This window comes from Parambassis ranga, chromosome 16 (genome assembly GCF_900634625.1).
Source record: "Parambassis ranga chromosome 16, fParRan2.1, whole genome shotgun sequence".
In the NCBI taxonomy this organism is placed as follows: domain Eukaryota; kingdom Metazoa; phylum Chordata; class Actinopteri; family Ambassidae; genus Parambassis; species Parambassis ranga.
Window position 1 is genome coordinate 10925118 of NC_041036.1, and position 22177 is coordinate 10947294.

At 43.9% G+C, this 22177-nt stretch overlaps 1 protein-coding gene across 12 annotated transcripts; it reads right to left on the minus strand.

The window, feature by feature from the left end:
- Window positions 1–778: 778 nt before the first annotated feature.
- Window positions 779–21845, minus strand: phactr4b (phosphatase and actin regulator 4b). 12 transcript variants are annotated; one of them, XM_028426245.1, is made up of 16 exons: window positions 21813–21845; window positions 16962–17076; window positions 16707–16751; window positions 11110–11280; window positions 10443–10523; window positions 9253–9780; window positions 7006–7335; window positions 6074–6205; window positions 4574–5093; window positions 3995–4281; window positions 3696–3894; window positions 3472–3527; window positions 2995–3056; window positions 2767–2904; window positions 2584–2660; window positions 779–2149 (listed from the first exon to the last, which is right to left on the minus strand). In XM_028426245.1, the coding sequence occupies exons 3-16, from the start codon at window positions 16717–16719 to the stop codon at window positions 2134–2136; spliced, it is 2610 nt and encodes an 869-aa protein (XP_028282046.1). In that variant the 5' UTR covers window positions 16720–16751; window positions 16962–17076; window positions 21813–21845; the 3' UTR covers window positions 779–2133. The 12 variants fall into 12 exon arrangements, with proteins under 12 accessions (XP_028282046.1, XP_028282045.1, XP_028282043.1 ...); XM_028426244.1 differs by lacking the exon at window positions 21813–21845 and adding an exon at window positions 21760–21797; XM_028426242.1 differs by lacking the exon at window positions 21813–21845 and adding an exon at window positions 21623–21672.
- Between the last annotated feature and the right edge of the window lie 332 nt (window positions 21846–22177).

Sequence of the window (22177 nt, forward strand, 5' to 3'; positions counted from 1 at the left end):
AAGAACTGAGGAGATCTGCACGACAAATAAAGAAACCAGACAGATTGAATCTATAGAAGTATCTGAAAAGGGAGAATGTTTGTTTATTGAAAATGCTTGTTGTTTCGTATGAACCGGGTCTGCTCAGTTATGTTGCTAGATTGTTATTGCAATGAGATTTGCACATGTGTTATTAATGTTTATTGTTGCACAGTATTCACTGTTAAAGAAAGGGGGATGTGATGATCAGTTGTAATTACACATGTGTACCACTAGGATGCACTACTTACCTGACACAATGGATGTGTAGAAGAAGAGGTAGATGTGACTGTGTTCCCATGTGTTATGGCTAACAAGTTGGAAGCAGCAGGTAAAATAAAAGAGACCAAAAGGAAACTCTGCTTTCTTCTTTACGAAGCATAAACACAACATACACCAAGATGTGTAAAGTGTCTCTGTAAGACATCGTGTGTTTTACTAAATTTTGCAGACATGAATGTTCTCTCTCCTGTGATTATTGTTAGTAGTCGTTTGCTCAGTTCAAACTGCAGAGATCTGCATGAGTCCTGGACTGAAGTGGGTAGATGCTTACATGCGGTGGTGGAAAAACCACGTTCTTACTTTGCAGGTGTGGCGCTTACAGTAATGAACTTTTTTCTGCATACAAATATCAGGTACAACATGGGCTACTGAATAAAGAGCCAGGTGCAGTCATTTTACAGAAGGTTCAAGGAATTATAGGATTTTTAATCAGCCAGATGTGACTATTTACAATTTAAAAAGAAAGCTGTCAGCTCATACGATTCCACATTCAATTCAAAATGAACTTAGCTTTACAGAAAAAGTAAACGTTCATATTCCCATTCTTGTAGCAATTAATCATAAACTAATATTCTGTGCTTAAAAAAATAGCAACCTATAATACTTTTATATTTAAAATTTTTCTTTTCAAATGAAAGGAAGACAAGATATACAGAAGCATCAGTTAAACCTATATTAACCTGTACACAGCATAGAGAACCCTGTAAGCTACTGGCCAGACAACAATATAAGATAAAACAATTTCAAAATGGTTCCAGCCAAATGTACTCCCTGTTGACCGTTTATATGTTCTGATTTCTTTTTTTGATAAGTCCCTGATCTACACTACACTTTTAACTCTTAGACACTATCAGCATGACCTTATTCAGGATGGCTACAGGATGCGTTGCATGTTCAATCTTTAAAGGGTAGTACAAAAACTCATTAAAAAACAAAAAGTACAAATAAAAGAGAGAATATCCAGATCCAGTGGCACTGGCTTCTGTGTTGGCTCATGCAGTGGATTGCAGAAATGAAAATCCTATAGGCCATTGTGGGGTATGTTGGCACACATAAACACCAACAGCCTCCTGACCTGCACCTTTTTCCTCTATAACTATTTTACGCTTAAAATGGCCACCTCACGTCACAACCACAAATACAGGCAAGCCAGAAAACAGAGGCTGAAATAAAAGCGCTCACTACTCATGTGAAAATTACAATATAAAATATCTTGTGCATTACAGAATATTTTGTAAGTAGATCTTTCCCAGTTTCGTTCTAAATGTATCACAATATCAGTCTGTATACTGTTAATATAAAACACACAATATCCCAGAGATGTCCAGCCCTAAAACGCACCATCTCAGTCCTCAGCCTCACGATGCAGCCATATGTCTCTATTATTACTGTGTGAAGTATTACATGTCATCATCATTGTTATTACTGTATGTTATTACATTGACGAGATGAGTTAGCGTTTCTATATACAGTAAAGAAGAATTAAAAGGCAACACAGAATGAGGCCGCATTTAAAGGTTGTAACTCTAGATCCGAGTCCCTGAGGGGTACCACACAACAGCAGAGTCGGCCCTGCAGGTCCTCTGCCACTTCTCTTCCACTTCATTGGCACGTGGTTCCCCCTGCCGTCCAGGAGAAATACTGCATGTGGTACTCGCCCGCTGCCACCTTGAGTTTAGTGAAAGCAATGCGGTGAGAGGGCGATGGAGGGCAAGCGAGAAGCATTCTTCTTATTTTGAGTCAATTCCAGGCTTTTCCCTGATAAACTGGAGCACACAGAGCAGCTTCTTGCCACAGAGATGTTAAGTGCTTCATAATCCATGAGCAGGAACGCTAAGGCCGGTGGAATCTAAAGAAAACAAGAGATTGCTTGAACAAGCATAATAATACTTCAGCTTTCAGTATGTTTTTCAGCATTGGGGCTTTTATTTTGATGCACTGACAGGAATTACTGTGGCCTTGCAGATACTGACAGCAGCAGTGTACAGAATAAAACAGTATTATAAAGAGCTGCAATGTCTTAAGAGGAAATCTTTTTAAATTTCATGGTTGCTAAATAGATCAGCAATATGAACTAGTTAAATGACTATAGAAGAGTTAAGAGCAGGATATTAATCTTCTGCCAGTTTAACACTGATCAGACAGTGGACTTGTCAAAGGTCTGGACCCAGGCAACTCACAGTGCAGTGCTTGAGCAAATGTACAGGTTTCCGTTACCATGGTGACCATGGGCATTATCAAACTAAAGAGACTGAAAGACTGATTCAGCTGCTTCTGGTGTACCTGGTGTAAATTCTGCTCTCCTCATGAACCTCCATTTCAGTGCTCTTATAATCGTTGAGCTCCTTCCGGATGGCCGCCTGAAAGATGCAGAACTTTACATGTTACATGTGAAGATCAGACAAATACGTCAAACACTGCATATGACTGTTTCTCCACATGAAAAGAGCCATTTGAATTGATCACCTTGTCAGCTGGAGTCAGCTTTGTCCACGGCTTGTCTGCCCTCCTGTCATAGTCCTGGGCATCTGTGACTTCCACGTATTCGTGGAATCGTAAGATTTTTCTTGCCTGCAGCTCTGCAACTGTGGGTCTTTGACTCAGCTGCAATAAAGAAAGTTTTTATGTCCGTTAAATGTTTGACTAATACAAGATCTGACACTCTTGTTTGTAGTTTGTAGTGTGTTGCTTCACCTTCCTGGTCAGCCGCCGCTTGATCTCTCTGACCTCAGCTTGTCTGTCAGCCTGGTTTTTGGCTGAGGAAAAGAACAACAGAGCTTAATATAGACGCGGCTATGAAAGGTTGTTTTGATGTGCAGGAAAGGTAGAATATAAAGACGTTTCCAAAATTAGATCTAAACGGTAATCAGTGTCAAGTCAAGCCTTGCTGTGAAGAAAATGATTTTCAAAAATATTTATATAATTTAAATATTTGCAAAAATATAGTAATATCACTTTTTTATATGTAATATTTTAATTCTGTTTATTGTCCTAGTACGACATAAATAAAGCGTAATTATTAAAAAATGTGGCTTTATTCCACTATCAAGTCAAAGACAAAAGCCAGACCGGAGATGTTTTTGCCAGAAACAAATAAATCCCAACAGGTCAACGACCAGCAGACATAAAACATCACAGTATTTTTAGTGGAGATACAGAAGTAATACTAACGCTGTAGGATGTTTCTTTGCTCAAGTTCCTCTGCAGTGGGTCTTTGGCTAAGTCGCCTGGAAAAAAAAAGACAGAAAAACTATTTTTACTCTGTTTCGTCATCACTTTGTCAATCAGGCAATATGTGGGACAAAGATCAAAGAAACTAATCTGAGTTGCTCAGGAAATGCACACGGTAAGCTTAAACAGCAAAGCAAATTGAATAAGACAAACTGTGTCCTCACCGTGTGAGTGCGGTCCCAATCTGTGTGCGAATGGCCTCCCACTGCTCCCTGCTCTGCCAGGTGAGGCCAGTCTGTCCAGGCGGCTGGTCATCTCTGCTGCTCCTTTCCTGGGTAAACCTGTCCCGGTCGGGGGCACAGGGACGGCTGCTCAGCTTCAGAGCCAGCGTGTCCTTCCTCTTGACCCGGCTGGCCAGGGCGCCTGGAAAAAAAGCCAAACGGGGAGAGGCAGTGAGCTGCAAAGGAGCAACAAACAAATCAGTGTTTAAATCTGTATCATCATAAAACACGGGTGTGCTTACTAGGAGGTGGCTCGTCTTCATCCTCATCCGAGTCTTCATCCTTATGAAGCACAGGACCATCTGAGTCGCTGTCCTCCCCGTGCATGTCATGCTCTCCTTCATCATCCTCTTCATCTCCTTCCTCCTCCTCGCTGCTATTTTCCCCCGGGATCACACAGATGCCAGCGTCTCCAACCAAGCACCGGCGACTCCGTGGCTCCAGTTCAGGCTGGGGGATCTCTCCGTCATACTCCTCCTCTTCCTCATCATCTTCTTCCTCTTCCTCCTCTGAGTAGTCATCTTCAGAACTAAAATAAATACATATTAAATTTCAATGCAGATAAAGAATTCAGGCTTTATTAAATGAAATGTAATGCGTTAAGTTATACTTAAGAACAATTGTGAAACATCCCTCCCTCAGCCTTCAAGCTGCACCTGGTTTTCTCCAGCAGTAAAAAGAATGAAGAACTAAGAGTACAACAACTAGAAAATGGATGCGGAGGCTGCTGAAGGTCACATGCAAAGCTGGATAAATGCTGCAGAAGGACTAAATATTTCTGCAAAAATCTGTGTAACTTTGTTTTGCAAAGAGAAACTTACATCTTTAGTGGTTGGATGCTGACAGGCAGTGGGCGACCACGATCACTTTGGTACTCCGAAGGGGTTTCGAAAAGCAGAGTGTGCGCACGCTGAAGTCCGTCTGGATGAGGCTGTGCCGGACCGGGACTGGACAGAGCCCGCTGGATCATGATGTGCAGCGGGACAGGAGCTGGACGCTGGGGGGACTCGGTTGGGCTGGGTGGGTCAAATAGCATTGGTATGGGTTGGGGCAGTGGGTGCGGGTAGGAGTGCTGATGGTGGAGGTGGTGGCTGTGTACATGCTGGCGGGGCGGAGAGGGTGGTATGTGAGTTGGCAAGGGAGGGGAGGGAGGCGGGGGAGGCAGCTGAAAGCCCAAAGTGAGGCTGCTGTGGTCCTCTAGGGACAACAGAGAGGGGTTAATGGGATGGCTTGAGTCCTCTGTGTTGCGTTTGGTGACGGGAGTGGTCCTCTTTGGAGGCATCGGAGGGGAGGGCTTGGCTGGCACAAGACTGGTACCTCCTGTGGCTTGAGTAAAGTCACCTACAAATGAAAAAAAAAATGAATCCAATTTTAACCAATAACGAAGGGTTGTTAAAGCTTAAACATGTGAGCAATTTCTCACTCCAGTTTGTCATTGTGACTCGAGTGCACAACCATCAGTCACACATGTTCCCGATAGGACAGAACACACATGAACAAATATTGGGATTACATGTCTGACTGAGCATTACTGCTACACATACAATGAGTCAAATCACATGATGTGTCATAAATGCACACAGTGCCCTGACAGAGCAGTGTGCAGCTTGTGCCTCAGGTCACAGAGACAAAGAAGCTGCAGACAGCCTACATGCTCTTCACAGCCAGAATCTAAACCTGCCATTATTTATCGACACAAAAAGCTCCACTATCTGCATGCATATGTGTGTATTTGCCTTATAGTTCTTATAAAACAGCTGTAAAGCAGCATCAGTGTGGAAAGCATAGCCGTGCTACAGAGGATAAGTCATCAGTGCTGACAGACTTCAAACATGCACTAGACTTGGATTACATCTTCCTGTCTAAATGAAGTCAAGCCCTTATGTTAGAACCCTTTGCGCCTCCAGTCTCCCATCCATTCATTCATCCATTCATATCCACTCATCCATCCCAGCTGAGTGGATTAGAGCCATAAAATTCAGTTGATGCATTGCAGGCCGCAGCTGGAACCCACTCAAGGCTCCCCCTTTTCACACGCCAAATAAGAGAGAACAGCTTCAAAAACACTCCACGGCACTCACACAGAAGTTGCCTCTTTCACACACAGAAAGCACACTCATTATCAGCTCATTATGTGCATGCGGCTCTTATATACCACATCCAATAAAAGCAATCAAGGCCAATCAACAAGTTAAAGGCATCAGGGAGGAAATATGCTGGCAGCTACAGAAAGGATGCAACATGACGAAGAATGCAGACTCTGAAGGGGGGCATTCCAGACACTGGCAGGGTCAAAGAGACACCAGAGGCCATCCTTTTACCTGAGCGCAGGCCTCCGGCCCGCCGGCACAGGTACACAGGCAGGGAAAGGTAGACATCATAGTCGCACTCTCGCTTCCAACAGGACCAGTAGAGCGGAAGCTGAGCGTTTTCGCCCCCCTGCAGGGCGGAGACTAACAGGGAGGAGATGGAGGGGAGGCCTTCAGAGTGCTTAATGAATGTTTCTACACTATATAAGTTTTACTTTAAGGAAAGCAGCCTATCAGCTTTTTAACTTCAGTGCACATTTTCCGGTCGATCTGCTTGACTCTTGTTTTTTCTGTGTACTTGCAACTGTTTTAAAATTCCATTTGAGTGGCATGAATTAAAAAGTATGACATCATATGATCCATTTTCCCAATTTGACAAATGAAAATAAAATAAAAAAACACCTCCCAGCAGATTATAACTGAAGAAAATGTGAGTATTAAATCATACATGCAGCTGAATGTAGGATATAACAAATCAAACTTCTCGTACGTGCTTACAGGCTGAACATGAATCAAAGTGGACAGCTATGCCCAAGTGGGAATAAAGGCAATATCCAAGATAAGAGAAACCCACAGCAAACAACAACAACAACACTACACTGCGTCTGTGTAAGCAGCAGCCCACAGCCACAAGAGTCCCTGTTATCTTCAGAGTGTAAAATGGTAGAAAAGTTTCAGCGAAAATAGTCCAGGCGTAATAAATAATTAGCTGGGGAGAAGCTGCTCAAGCTGTTCGGATAACATCATTACTGTGTGTGTAAGTGTGTAGCTAGTTGTCTTCAACACTTCTTTTCATCATCAGTTGTGCACTGACTCATAAATGTACATACTGTATTTGCCAGTGGGAAAACTTCATGCTAAGTGAACAGACATGTGAGCGCTCATGATCCACTTTTGTGACTGTTGATGCAAGCACGTTCTCTTCTTTATTCTGCAGGACTTACCCAGCATGGCTGTGTTGCCCCTGTTCACAGGCTTGGGTGGAGGCAGAGGTGGCTGCTTGGTGGTCTGAGAGGTGGAGCCCACAGTGGAACACTGCTGAGTGCTGGCACCCGTAGAAGACACTGATCGAACAGGTTTGGACGTCACGTTGGGGGGAGAGGAGTACTGTGTGGTGGGGTGGTTGGATGGTGTCCGAGGGGGACCCTCGTTGCCAGGTTCAGGGGTGGAGCTCATCAGCCATTTTGGAGGCATGACCGACTGTTTAGGTGGCAGAGGTTCACGAAGGGTGTCCCGCAGAACCTCTGAATCAGGGACAAAATGGCTGTCTGACTCTAAAAAAAAAATGACCACAGGGATATGTTACAGTAAATACACATTCTGTGTAACATCTCTGCCATATTTACAAGTAAGGATTGATAAGTGTGTGGCCCAAGTGTGTAGAAGTAGTTCTACAGCTCTAATTATATTGTTCACTGTATGAAGTCGCGGTATTTCTGTAATTGAAAAGGTTCAGTCATTTGCTAACTTTGGTTTATCACCTAAGGAGGTTCATGAGAACATGGTGGCAACAACATAATGAAGAAGAAGGCTGCTGAATACAAACCCGGCAGAGAGAGAGCCAAGAAAATGAACCCTGTCCTGGAAGGACAGCATGAGAGTCTGTGCAGATATTCACAACAACGTTCAATAACCAAGGTGTCCACAAATTTCGTGCAATGAGCACCAAATCTGCCATTTTCGCAATTTGCAGTTTTTTCCTGACACAGCCCTGTGATCATGGATAACACCTGGGTCAACCACTTCCAACAAGAGACATTTGAACATTAAAACAGTGCTCAATACAGCTAAATCTGTGAAATTTTCAAACTCCCAGATTACTATTTCTTTCCAACAAGGAGCTCAATAGCTGACATCTTAACAGCAACAACTGCATACCTGTTTTTGGTCCACAAGTAGGGAGCTGTATGTATGTTATGTGTAAGATGAAGTAAGTAAACGTAAAAGTGAACCATGGCATCTGAACTTCCACTTGTTAAGGCCATGAACTTATCAGTCACCTTGCTTACAGCCTGTAACTGTGACAAATAAAGTTTACTTACAAATGTCCTTTTTCTATAATTAAATCAGCAACATCTCATTATAAAATACAAATACCTCTCAGCACAGCTATAAATGTTTCAGTCCAGGGACTGAGCCACTTTCTGCTGCTTCACTACTCCAAGCATAGCACTTGTTTGAGAACTGCATTATCTAGGGATCAGCTGTGAAGATAAACAGAGTGGGCGGTTGCAATTACCACAAAAAGCCCACCACCATCTCTGCCCACCCAACCTCATCGCTCCCACCCAAAGGCCCCCACACTGCTGCTGCTGCTGCTGCTGCTGCTCCCACGCCATTCCTCAAAGCTGCAGCTCTGTCAAGTTCAGGGTTATTTATTTACAGATGAACCTTTATCACTGACGTAATGCAACCAAAGAGGAAGTGAGAATGAAGAACAGACGAGAGAGAGAGAGTAAAGGAGGGCAGAGAGCAGGAGATGGGATAAAGATAGAAAGAGAGTGGGAGAGGGAGAGAGTAGCATCAGAGAGAGAAAGAAAAAAGGAAAATACAAGGTGAGATGGAAAAAAAGAGCCGAGCAGAGACAGATGAAGAGAAGTGGGAGAAAAGATCTGTTCACCTACAAATCTGTCAATAAACAAAAACTCTCTCAGGATTTACAGTATGTAATTTTCTAGTGTGAATCATTCAGATTCTCTCATCTGTGCATTTGAACACAGGTATGGAATTAAAACGTGGTTCAGGTGTCAGATAAGTGACAACTGGACATCTGACATCTAAAAACAGCACCATTATTCCTTAAATTATTCGTTTTTTTCAGAGAAATCAATTAGCTGCGGCTCTTCACCAATTATCACTGAGCTGACAGCGTTAGCTTTAAAGGGCAATAATGGGTATAGTGATTGTGCCACATTAATTAGGAGAGGAGAAGAGAGGACGAGCTATTCCCTCATGTTCCTGAATAAGAAGCGTAGCTGGAGCAGGCCTCCTGGGAGCCGACAGGAGCCTGTCTATATCTGGGAGGACAGCACATAAGCAGAAAAGTGACAGCAAGAGGGAGGGGAAAATAATACATAGACCGAACCACCTATCTTCAAACATGTGTGAAGAAGGTCAAGTTGTAAACTTTCAAAAGGATCTAATGAATGTAACTTTTTATGATTGGTGGAAAAACAGTGGAAATGACTCACCTCTACGGGCTCTTCCCTCCTCAGCAGATGCATGTCGAGGGAGTGTAGGCTTCCAGTCTGCTTCAGCAGGACGACTCCTCCTGCCATCCTCTGACGGGGCCTTCTGCAGCCCAGGCCTCTTGTGCCCATCATCAGGGTGAAGCCTGCCACAATGTCTGCCTTCCTCCAGTTGCCCTGGATGAATCTGGCCCTGCCAGGCCATGTTAGGCTTCCACTCGCCCTCCCCATGAGGACGCGCACCCATCCCTCCAATTCTCCGTCCATCTTCGTGCAGTCCTGTACCTCTAGAGGCCAAAGCTCCTCTGCGCTCACCATCTGAGGGCGAGCGGCCTCTGCGGTCGTCAGGCTGGGCGAGCCAGTCAGGGTTCATCCTGAAGTCTGACTCTGAGGGGAGCTTGCCCTGGTTGCATGGGCTCCTGCCAGCACTGATGACTCCTCCTCCTCCTCCTCCGCTTCCTCCTCCAACCCCAACAGGAAGAGTGTGGCCATTCTTCACATAGGACTGCTTCACATTTTGTGTATCGCCTTCTGTCCACCAGAAAGGATGATAAACACTGAAGACATTTTGCATATAGCCTGATTCAAAGTGGTGCGTGTTGGTAGTGTCCTAACCCAGTTCTGTAGAACTGGACTGATGATTAGTGGATCAAAGCAAATGTCCAGGTTTACTTGATGTTATTGGATATATTAATGATATGTAAATGGTATCTACCATTTCAAAACTTGCAAAAAAATAATTAAAATAATCATGGGGTTAAAAAAGGAAGGTGCCCCTAACTCCAGTCCTGTAGACGGACTCAATGTTTGTTGGTGTGACGAAGGAGCAGCTGTAGGTTTAATAAATGGGCTTCTGCAACAGCGGGGCCGGCAGAACGCTTGCACACACCCCTCTCAAAGCTATTTTGCTGCAGGGCACAATTCGTTCTACTTTTCCACTGCTCTGGAGAGTGGCATGTAATTTTAAACAGATATTGCATTACTGTGAAAAAAACAGCAAGGTGAACGTAAATTTGCCTTTTAAAAAAAATGTCTAAGACACCTGCTGGATGAAAGGACAGTGTTACTGCCATAATGTACTGATGATTACTTAACTGTACTGTGTGTGGGGGTGTGTGATCGCTGCAGCCCTGCTGTTGTCAGAAACAGACACCACTGTGCAAAGAGATCAGATGAATCAGAGGCCTTCTTACCGTTGTCGGGGACCTCCTTCAGCACTCCCTGCTCTATGAGCTCCTGTCGAGTACGCCTTGTTGACATCTTTCTCTCCAGTTCTGACGACAACAAACAGAATTCACATTACACGCTGAGTTTTTTTCCCCTCACAAGATCACTACAGTCAATAATATACATCCAGCTCTGTTCTTTGGAGGGGATGTTGTTTCTATCCAGATCTTCTTGAATGCTTTTTAGTTTCTATGGCCAACACTTGTGAATAATGGAGTGTGCCAGTCAACTATTCTTAAAACTACAACAATATAAAGATCATTTAATGGCCAACATTAATAATAAGATCATATAAAAGGTTCCTTGGACCTTCTAGCTATTGCTCTCCTGTTAATCCTGATTTTCAATGGCTGCAAAGAGCGGCAGCCATCTTTGTTTTTGAAGGTTCAGTCATTGACTAAACCATACTGCAAAATGTTGGTACAGACAGGCATTCAAATATTTAACAAACTAACAAACTCATAAACTGCAACTTTAACTAGATATTCATGCACGTTATTGCTTTATGCGGACTAAACATATATCACAACTTTTTAACAGGAACATGCATGGAGGAATTCTGTTGAATGCAACTGATCCGGTCAGCGACAAAGCAGGGCAGGAGTTCACAAACAATGAGCTTAAAACACAAACCTTCCGAAGTTTCCTTGAATTTCTCGCTGCTTTTCTTCTTCCGCCACTTCCACGGCTTGAAGATCTTGCCAAGGGTCGAGAACTTGCCTTTACGCTTAGGGGGAGGGGTGCTGTCGCCTGTGCTGCCCCCCTCTCCCACCATTGTGCTGTGGTGCTGCTCACCTTCATCATCTAAAAACAACAATCAGTGATTTCATGTGAACTTGACCCATATAAACATCATCAATATTAAAAAACAAAAGAACACAAAATACCAGACACATAAGATTACAGCGCCGTAATCAGGATAATATCCCAACAGTTGAGCTTTGTATTAAAACCAAGATCATCTGCTGCCTTTGTAAAGAAGGCCAGGCTCATTACGGCTGTTATTATCTTTAGCTGTTAGTTCTCGGGGACGGAGTGTGCTTTGGCAGGGTGATGCTGAGAGCTCATGGACTCCTCCACACATCCACAGTTAACAGGAGAGCTCTGACACTGGCGTTCAGCCAGCATTTCTCACTGTCAAGTGCTCACATTCCTTAGTTGGATGGAGACTGGTGCCTTATCAGCCTTTCTGCCCTTGCTGCCTCTGTAGAGGAAAGGGGGCACACACACGGATGCAGTCACAGGCAGCAGAAAAACACTGTCAGTCATGATACATATACACAGCTAGCAATCAAGAAGCAAAACCTTTTAAAGAGCATTGATCATTATGAGATGTCACTAAGGCTTCAAGTGCTCCATTTAATGAGGTTCTGCACAATTGGCTGAATATTCTGGGTTACGTGATTGACAGGCCATCTGACAGAGTGCTGAGAGTTTCAAACATTAGCTTGCTGCAAAGACTGTAGCTGCTGTATTCAGCAGACATAATATTTACCAGTGGAGAGGGAACAGAGTCCGATTTAAAACATCCAGCTTCGTGCACACACAGGATGTCTTGGCGGCAGAAATGCCTTGCGGTCTGATTCCCACAACAATACGCTCTCACACAATCCTGATTTGGCTTACTTAGCAGTCCAATAAACAATACAGGAGAACAATAACAACAATAATGTTATTACTGGACAGACTCTTCATTTGACACAGATAGTCGGGGTTAGCTTGTAACAGACAGAGCAGCACCCCTGTGAGTTGGCAGGGTTTCAGCATCCAGCTAAGGGACATTTTAGCATCCATGGTTGCTGACACAGGATTCAAACCCATTTTTGCAGCTGAAGGACAGACTCTTTAACCGCTGCTCCGCACTGCTGGCAGGGTAAAATTTGAACTGAATGCTTACACAGAGTTTAGGCAGACTGTAAAACCTCAGGTTGTAAAACAATTCAGTTCAGGATTTTTCAGATTCATTCCTTAAACTTTTAGGTTAAATAAAGTGAAGTGATCTACCTGGAAGAGGGGTGTTAAGTGTCCAGCTTCCATGGTGGCGGGACTTGAAGCAGCATGCCATGGAGGGAGCATTCAGCAACCCCAAAACCAACTATCCTGTGTATATCAAAGCAGCAAAATCACAGAGGAGGGAAATGCAGGCGAGCAAGAAACTACAGCAGAGAAGGTCTGGGTTCAAGGGACATGTCCAAACCATGGAAATCCAGCTTATCTTGGCGAGGTAGAAATCTGAGGATTCAGACCAGCTGCCATAACATCCAGATTAAGCATTGCTTAAGGCAGCTTCTCTGTGATCAGACCTGAGGTTCTCACAGACAGCAGACTGCTCCTTGTCACAGAAGTCTCTGATACAGTGGCTCAGCTGAAGCCAGTGAAGCAGAATAAGAGCTGGCTGTGCCAGGCCTGCACACTCCAAAGCACTGCAGCGATGACGATCACAGAGGACTCAGCCCATGCAGCAGGCATCCGCTTGAAAAAGATTACTGACGAAGCTTGTACATTACAGCAAGTGAATCCAGAGTCATTAAAAATTCAAAAAGAAAAATGAAGAAAAAGTACAACTCAATTATCACATCGAGGAGAGCTGTGGATCCATTTAAAATGCTTCTTCACAGATACAGAGAAAAATGTCATCGTTTCAGCTGAAGTGAGAAGAGGTCTGGTGTGTGGTGGCACTACAGCTGTGTGTGTGACTATGTGTTTGGGAATGGGAGTAAAGGGTAAAAGAATGAGCTACAAAGGGAGAAAAAGTACAGACGGGGGCTGGAAACAGTCACAGAATCAGGGTGGAGTGCCGTTTCCTCCCCGAGAACAAAGACAGCCTCTTCCCCTCATACATGATAACACAGTCCACTGTACAGCTCAGGGAAACACGGTGCCTCAATGTAGGTGACACCAGTCAAACTAATGAATGCTGTTACAAAACCATTCATAACAATGCTGAAAGCAGATTCCTAGTAGTCATGCTCTGTAATCAGAAGCTCTGCCAAGGCGATGAACACCAGTCAGGAAACACAGGCGTTTGTGTGTGTGTGTCTGTAGTGCTGATCTAAAGCCACGCCCACTGCTCTCCAAAACATCTCTTCAGCCAGACTTCCTTCTAACCTCATGATTCACTAAGTCACAGCAGGCCAGGTCAGGTGAGCATGTAGTCAAAGGAGATTGTTGTTTTTTTTTAAGGACCCTTAGCCTGTGTGTAAAGATATCCTGATAACTTACATAAGAAATCTACGTCCAACAGTTTGGAAATACCTTCAGCCTTATTAGAAGTTGCACCATTGCAAGGCCAGATTATGAAATTTAATCTACTTAACTGACAGCAGAGTGCAGTAATAACCACTGCAACAGCTTTATATGGAAACTAGTGTTCCTTAAAATCCTTTAAGACCAACAGCAAGTCAAAAAAAATAAAAAATTTTAACAACAATTTTAGACAACAATCCCAATCTAATAACACTGAGCAAAACATGTTTCCTGTCCACCGTAACATGAGAAAATAAAAGTGTAACACATGCATACGTGTTTAAAATCACAGCCGAGATTCATCCACGTGATCCCAGTGATTTAACATTCTTTGTGGTGGTGAAAGTGAAGGAGGGGCAGAAAGAAAAAGAGAGAGAGTGGGTTCAGTTGATTAGACGATCTCCTGCTTTCATCACTCCTTTCTTTAAGTCTTTGAATAACTTTGCAATAAGAAAATAACATCATGCTGAGCACAATAGAAGGGAAGGAGCTGTGCTAAATCCATGAGCCTAGAAACTCACCACCATTGTTGTGCAGTTGAGGGTCCTGAGCTGGGATCTTCACACGAAGGCTCTGTCCCATGATCCAGCCCCTGAGGGGCCTCTACCTGGTTTACTCCCAGAAACAGTGCACAATATACTGGACAGATCTGCAACTGCACCTGCCTTCCTCTGCTCTCTCCACCAAACCCCCTTTGCTCTCGCTCGGATCCTTCCTTCTTGTTTGTCGCTCTCAATAACTCTTCTTCTATGTTCACTTCAGTCCCTCCCTCTTACAATCTCCTTAAGACTTTCCCTCCCTCCAGGAGCTGGACTCCCTCTCCCCCTCACTCACTGACCCTCCCTCCTTGGCTCATAGCACAGGTCAGCACTCACTGGAAGATGCCGACCATTCCTGGGAGAAAGACGAGTTATGTTTTCAATTTGACGAGTGTGCTGCAGTGTGTGCGTCCAGAAATGAATGTTTAAAATGCACCACGTGCTGCACTGTGATCTCAAGAGAAGGAAGCCCTGAACGATTCAGGCCAAACTGTGAAATAAAAAGATTTAACCAAGGACACAGAGCTCAGACTTCTAACGCACCGGTGTCAGTATGTAAGCCCTTTAGGAGCTGAGATTAGAATATAGCAAACCTGTCAAAGGAAAGTTGAGTCTGGATGTGACATTCTGCTCCTCAAAGAGGGCAAATGTTCCTAAGATGCTGCTCCCAGCTAAGTAACAAACTTACTGAAGGTCAACAGGTCTGTCATATAAAGATGTAAAGATCAGATATACAGTAGTCTGTATGTGTGTGGTGTGCACACTAATATTAAGTCAGTGCTGTTGTTTGGAAGGAGCAGAGGGTGTTTATCATGCTGCTCGCCTCTCTTAATGCCTCCAGACACCATTTTATACACATCTTCAACTCTCTTATCATCATTTGAACAGACTTGGAGGCATTAGCATGACTTTGAATCATGTTTGCCAAGGAGAGCTGCCCTGTTTGGGTCTTGAATATAGAGAGGCAGTGAAAGAGCAAGAAAGAAAAAGGGTCCAAACTGAAAGAAAAGAAGAGTTCGCAGACAGGACCCCCTCAATTGACTGCTTTGATTTCTTTTGAGGTTTAAGTGTGACTATGCTTCAGAGGAATCCAGAGCACAGAGCTGTGTCATTATGCCTGGATAGATCAGAGTTGTCTGAGCGTTTGGCTGCATCTCGGGCGGTTTCTAAAGATGGAGAGCGACTGTGTGTTCGGCAGCGTTCCTTTTCTCTCCCTGTGCCCCACATACAGCCTCCACACCGGGCCAGCTTCCAGAGAGAACTGAGCCAATCCGCATGAGCCCAGAACCTGTTGGCCTGACCTGGATAACAGACTGGGACAGGCTACTTCAACAAGCAGGCTGTCTGAGTCAGGTAGACACATATATTACATATATGTATGTGTGTACCATACGCATATCCTGACACACATGGCGAGAAGAATGAATGTGCCCAAAAAAAGATGGGCCAATACAACCTTCTCACTGTTTAGAGCCTCAATCATCAGTCTTTTTAAAAAGCGTCACATGGCCTGAATTTCTCTGGTTTATATTTATATGCTGTATATGACTGCGCAAAACGTCAGTGGACAGAAGCATCACAGGATAAAAGTGAGCATAGGGCAGAAGAATGATCAGGAAATTATTTTTGATCATCTGGTTAGTTTGGCACAAACAGCCCAACCAATTATCAATTATCAATGAATCACTTTTTGGCTAATACTGGCCACATCACAGATGTATCAGTACTGCAGTAACATGTTACTGATATGTGCCAAGAAGATAATGCAGAGAAAGATGGTGCATGTAGGCGAGTACACAGGTGAGAAGCCAGTAGCACAGAGTCTGTGCTTGCATTAAGTTGCTAACTAGCGTCCCTATAACTTATCGATCAGGCTCTAATATTAAACGAATGTATTGTTAATGTCCTCACTTATCTCCCAGTGACACAAATTCAACATTGTTACAACACACTGTTTTAGTGAGGCTTTTATTGTGGAGAAGTCAAAGAAGGAGTTGAGGAGCAGGCCACCTTTACTGAGGGGAAAGAGCTACAGGTGACAGGGGGACCATAACAAAGAGTGGCACTTCCCTTTCCCACACAGCTGTGTTTACCAGAGAACTATGAGTCAACTCATTTTAATACACAACTCATATTCTAAAAGTCAAAACAGAGGAACTTAACACAATAGACATGGCCGAGTCTTGTGTTCTGCAACACAGCATACATGGAAAACACACAGAGCTGTAGCAACCAGGGAAAACCCTGAAAACCCATTCTTCTGGGACAGGAGGCGCTGACCATGATGTCGAGAGAATGCATGGCTGTAGTCCTCATATAAAATGTGCAGAGGCTAGACTGAGCCCATAAACACAGTGGATGTACAGTGAGATGGGTACATCTACAGCTCCCGCCACAGCATTAACACTGCACTTAACAAACCGCAACGAGGAACTTGGTACTCACCACGATTTTCCATTACAGAGTCTGAGGCACACCAATCAACGGATCCTGAAAAACACCAGTTTAAGACACTTTAAGTTTAAACAGGGAAGATGTAGCAACAAGGCTGTTTTTTTTTCCACAAGTCAACACTGTAGCATGACTTACATATAAATACATTTACATATAAATATCTGATACTATCTAATACTGAACCCAATTACCTAAAATCAATAAAATAGTATGAAATAGTGTGAATATAAAGAGGAGTAGACGTACACTGTAGAAGGTCATGGGTGGGGTGGGGGTGGGCGAGGTCCTCAGCAGCAGTGTAGCAGTATTTCTTCAGGTCTCCAACATGCTGATGACAACATCTCCACCCATCTTAACCCCTCTGACAGAGACAGGCAAGTAAAGATGACAACATAGTTAGTCACACATTACCAAGAGGGAGTGAAGATGAAAAAATTATTAGAGATCCACAGATTCCCAGAAACAGGCTGCAAAGACACAAACAGATTAAATCAAAGCCTCCTGGCCTGAAAACACAGCTGCCATGTGTTACATTAAACCTCAAATGTGAACATATTTCCTGCTTATTTTTAGTTCTGAAACCATCGTACATTTTCTAGGACAATAAAGGGCAGGCATAAAATAACATATATGTGAGTTTGGATGGAACTAAAAGAGATATTTTATGTGTTTTGCAGCAAACATGTTATCCTCAGACATGGAAAGAAAAAGCATATTTTCTTTCCTCATATCTACCCTTCACTTGTTTTGTGCAGCCTCTTTGCAATTTAGGTCATGTTAAGGTAATCAGCTCTGCATTATGTTGCAACAACCAAGCTGCATGTTCTTACAGTTGTGTGCCTGTACACATGTCCAGGTTGGATTGTTTTCTGTAGCATCGACACACAGGTCAACCAGATACTTATCTGTGATGTGAGTTCAGCATCACCAGCTATGAACCAAGTTTAGGCAAATATACTCTTACTCGTAACTTTTTCCTGAAACTGAGCAAACTTTACTTTGCTGCACCTGTTGTTGGACCTGCTCACTGGGATGACCATGAGTCAGAGTGTGGCGGATGAACACAAGGAATATTTTATTTATCGATTAGTTGATTGACAGACTGCAGCTATACTAATAATTTAACAACTGCCTCAGTCCTCGTTTCAGTGAAAATGTTACAACAAAATAAACTTCTTTCTGTTTCTGTCAGTGAATTTACTAAGAATAACAGTACAACATTTACTTAAAAAATACATTGATTAAAAAAAAAAGCAAATGTATTTTTAATAAAACTAATCAATAGCAATTGATCAGTCAATTAAGGAAACACTTTTTGGTCAATTATTCAGTTATGTTGTCAATAAAGCAAAAAGCCGTTCTGTATTTTGCACCAATACAAATATATTTTCACATTTTTGTGCTGCACTGATAAACTGCTGTGTACATATTGTGCACGTCATAAACAGCTAAAACAACTGTGAAATTATAAGAATCATTAGTAACAAATCAAAACACAACAGCATCATTGTAGAGTGGAGTGCAAAAAAAAATGCTTCTATACAAAAACAACAAAGACACTATGGAAGTCACGTCTTTGCAGCAGCTGAGAAAAACAACCATAAATATTTGTTTTGCCTCAGACCTCGAAAAAGCAATTTAACTGCTTATAATTACCAGTGAAAAAAAGTAACCCAATCCCCAACCCCAAACGACACCACAACATTCCTCCAGTATCTCTCTCGGCCGATGAATCTGACTGCAAAGTAACCTTGTGGTGGTCTAATGGTCATCCATATCGTCTTACATTTGAGTGAATTACTGGTCTAACCAAATTGCAGCCTGCTTTCTCCTGCTGTCATTTTAAATGAAGGAGGAGATAAGGAGTCCAGGCTGTAAGCCCTTTAATGTAATCAGTGATCAATGCTCCTACCATGAACAAAAAGCTCCGTCTGTCCAAGGAACACGTGCGACTGTACAGCAAATCAGACGTGTCAGAACTGACAGGAGGAGCACATTATGAATTCTGCCATTCTTCACTATTCCTCTTCCAGGCCAATTTACTGGTAGGGTCAAGGGTGAACTTCCCCATGAAAAGAAGAAGCCAGAGTAACGACAGTCAGACATCAAACAGAGCAGCTATCCTTCCTGAAAGTGCTTCATACTACAGCCACGCAAACAGACTGCAGGAGAACCCTAACGCCGCCGAGACCAGGCAGATGCATTCGTGGTCGGAGATGAAATTTTTTACACTCCCGCCCAGTGCCACAGCCTTGGCTGGATGACTCAAAATAATCGAGCAGAGTAGTGAATGTTCCAGAGAAAGAGAAAAATATCCACCGAGTCTGAAAGTAGGGAGGGGATTAAAGGCACTGAGGGGGAAGACCTACGAATACAGATACTTTTCAGCCACCACTGCATAGGGTACACATACGTAACGCTCACACATGTGCTTATCAACTCTAACACACACACACAAATATAGAACTGGCATGGGCAGATAAATTCCACCATCAAATATTGCTCTGTGTGACTTGCTGTTTCTGTCACACTCACAGAATGTGCCCATAAAAAAGGGATGTTGATGGCCCAGTTCCCTTCTGAAACGTTAACCCTCTCCCTGCAGAACAGAGTGAAAGTGATGAGACTGTCCAACTTGTGCAGGACGTCTGTCAGAGTCTCATAAACATATCAGAGAACAACACCAATAGTTCTGACAGAGTAGATAAATCACCTTTCACTGGTCATGCCATATCTTAACAACACCAGCTGAGGATTTTGTCCACTTTCTCCACCTCTCGTATCACAAACACCAGGAATAGGGGCCACCAATCAGGTATGTGAAAGGAATCGTTACAAACCACCAAGAGGTCTCGACTGTGGGAGCAGAAACAGCAGCTGCTGCCTCGACCTGCATACTACGCCGCCTTTAAATATCTATAGTTTGTTTCTCTCACACAAAAGTTTTTGTCTCCTTCCTAACAAACAAAGAACAGCTGAGGCAGGTGGGCTGAGCTGAATCATACTTACAGATCCTGACATATGCAGATCATAAGAAAACCGAGAGCTGCAGCAGTCTCCCTGCAGTATCCGTCCCAGCCACACGGTCTCCACACCTCACTCTGTCTCTCCAAAATGGATGGACGAGGGTGTCTGTTCCCAATACCGGGCTGGGTGAGCGTCATCACCGAGCCTGCCCCAGAAAAAGCACCATTCACCACAGGGACCAGTGGCCCACTTTTACAAGGAGCCCAAAATGCTCCTTGCCTTTGCTAAACTTTTCTTCCTCACTGTCCCATCCACCTGTGTGTGCACAAACACAACTTCACAATCTGCACCATCACAAGCCAGGCCGCCCAGCTCTGCTTCCCGCCAGAGGCTACAAGGCTGGAGACATTACAGCAGATAGAGCTTCGGAGGAATCTCTGTGCACAGATCAGTCTCATCTGTGGCCTGACCCGATCAATCAGGCCCAGATGACAGCTTAACCATCGCGGGTGCACTCTTAATGGCCCATTAAAGACGGAGATGGAAAGAGCTACAACACAAGCCATGAGGCAGCATTTCTGCAGGAGAGCAAATTAACTTCAAGATGAAACCAGAAGAGAAGAAGACGTCTGATCTCATGTAGACTCACTGGAATAAACATGAAAAAAGATGCAGAAGAAGAATCACACTTTTGATGGTTTAGGTCTTCTGAGAGGACGTGTGAGCCTGCTGTTCTACTGACACTTGTGATATGCATAATTGACTGTATGGCAATGTGTTAAAAATGTCCTTGAAGGAGAAAAGAAAATCCTCCAGGGTCTATTACAGGTTACATGGAAATCATATAAACAGACATAAACCTACAAAGCCACAATTTCTTCCTACATGCAGAGCAATGCATGCACAGTGAAGATGATGAGCTGCGTGTTTCACGTCTTCCATCTTTGCCCTAACAACCCATGTCCTAATTAGATCTAAATGAAGCGCTGATTTCTAATTGCATCGTCCAGATTAAGCTGACTGTCACTCAGCCGGTTTCTTTCCCGATGCAAAAATACAGATTACCTGACAGGTTGTGACTCGGTGCACATCATCAAATTAAACAGCTGTAACTCCCTGGCAGGAGGAGGAAACGGAGCCGCGCGTGTGTGTGCGTGTGTGTGTGAGGCTGAAAACACTGACCTGCGTCTCCGCAAGCGGATCTCGCGCCCGTGGAGTGAATAAGAGAGCGGAGTCAAGCCAGCCACAGAGGATGCAGCCACTTCCGCTTAGTCACTTCAAAATAAAAGCATCCCCAGTTGAAGCGTTTTGATACGTTTTGTGCAAAAATATAACGCATAAATACGCACACAGCGTGTTTATGTTTCATTGGCGTGTCACTGCTCCTGCATATTATTAATAGGAGACTTCTGAGCAGCACATGCAGGCCTTAAAATTCATTTTAATGCTGCTGTAAGTGGAATTTTTTTAATTATACATAACATACAGCTGGACGAGATGTTTTTCTTGAGCTACATCCAGCGTCTTTATCCAAGAGACACACGCTGACAGATCCTTTAAGAGGCCTTTATATTTCCAGCCTAATAAAAGGAGCAGCAGGCTAATTAAAGGACAGCTTATCAGGGGTCCCGTGTGACACACGGTCAGACTGGTACAGCCGCAATGATCGACACACACATCTACATCCTGCCGATCACACGCATCCTTTGTTGTGCACGGAGCCTGTGCAGAGCATCAGTGGAAAATGGAGTGTCAGCTTGAAACAGTAGCATTTGACACATTTTTACATCATAAACCTGCATAAACCCCGTCACGTCCACGCGCCGCACCGCAGTCTAAACGGGCATTTTGCTCCTCATAGGTTGCTCCTTTGGCATCGGCCAACTTAGAGCGCAACTTGCAGGTTATTGTCTGTGGAGAACTCGTCCCCCCAAACTCACCGCGGCTTATCTGCTCCTCCAGCAGTCACACATCCCTCCAGACTCGTTCTCCTCCTCCTCTTCCTCCTCCGCCGCCACCTCCTCCTTTCAATTTAGTTACAGCCAATTTAAAAATAGCAGCCCGGTCACTTCCTCACCTCACACTTTCCCCTTCGTCCGGTGCCCCGGTCCAAACATTTTACGCACTTACCGGAAACCATCCTGAGCCGGGCATCTCGGTCCTGGTAGTTCTCAGCGGAAGCTGCAGCTCCGCATTTCGCAGTGGAAACGCTGCTGTTCTTTGTGCTGAGAGGACTTCAGTACCCACCAGGCATTGCAGTGGGCACTGATTCGGGCTGGGGAGGAGGGTGGAGGAGCATCACATACCGTTATATTGTCCAGATTCTCAGTGTGAGAATGAGGGATGGAGAGCTGAATCGCTCTTCACTCCGTGCAGTCATCATAACGTAAAGACAGACACAGGCTGCGTAACTATTAACAACATCTTACATCATAATGCTGCATGATTCGGGATGTTTTTAAAACACTCATTCGTTTTAAAAACATTCTTTTAGT

Excerpts from the sequence above, each read along its gene's own strand:
- phactr4b (XM_028426238.1), bottom strand. The coding sequence starts at position 12,541 with ATGGCATGCTGCTTCAAGTCCCGCCACCATGGAAGCTGGACACTTAAC. Across the intron at positions 3,057-3,471 it reads GCAAAGAAACATCCTACAGC|CCAAAAACCAGGCTGACAGA; the intron begins GTTAGTATTACT and ends TCTTTTCCTCAG. Across the intron at positions 2,905-2,994 it reads AGCGGCGGCTGACCAGGAAG|CTGAGTCAAAGACCCACAGT; the intron begins GTGAAGCAACAC and ends TCTTTATTGCAG.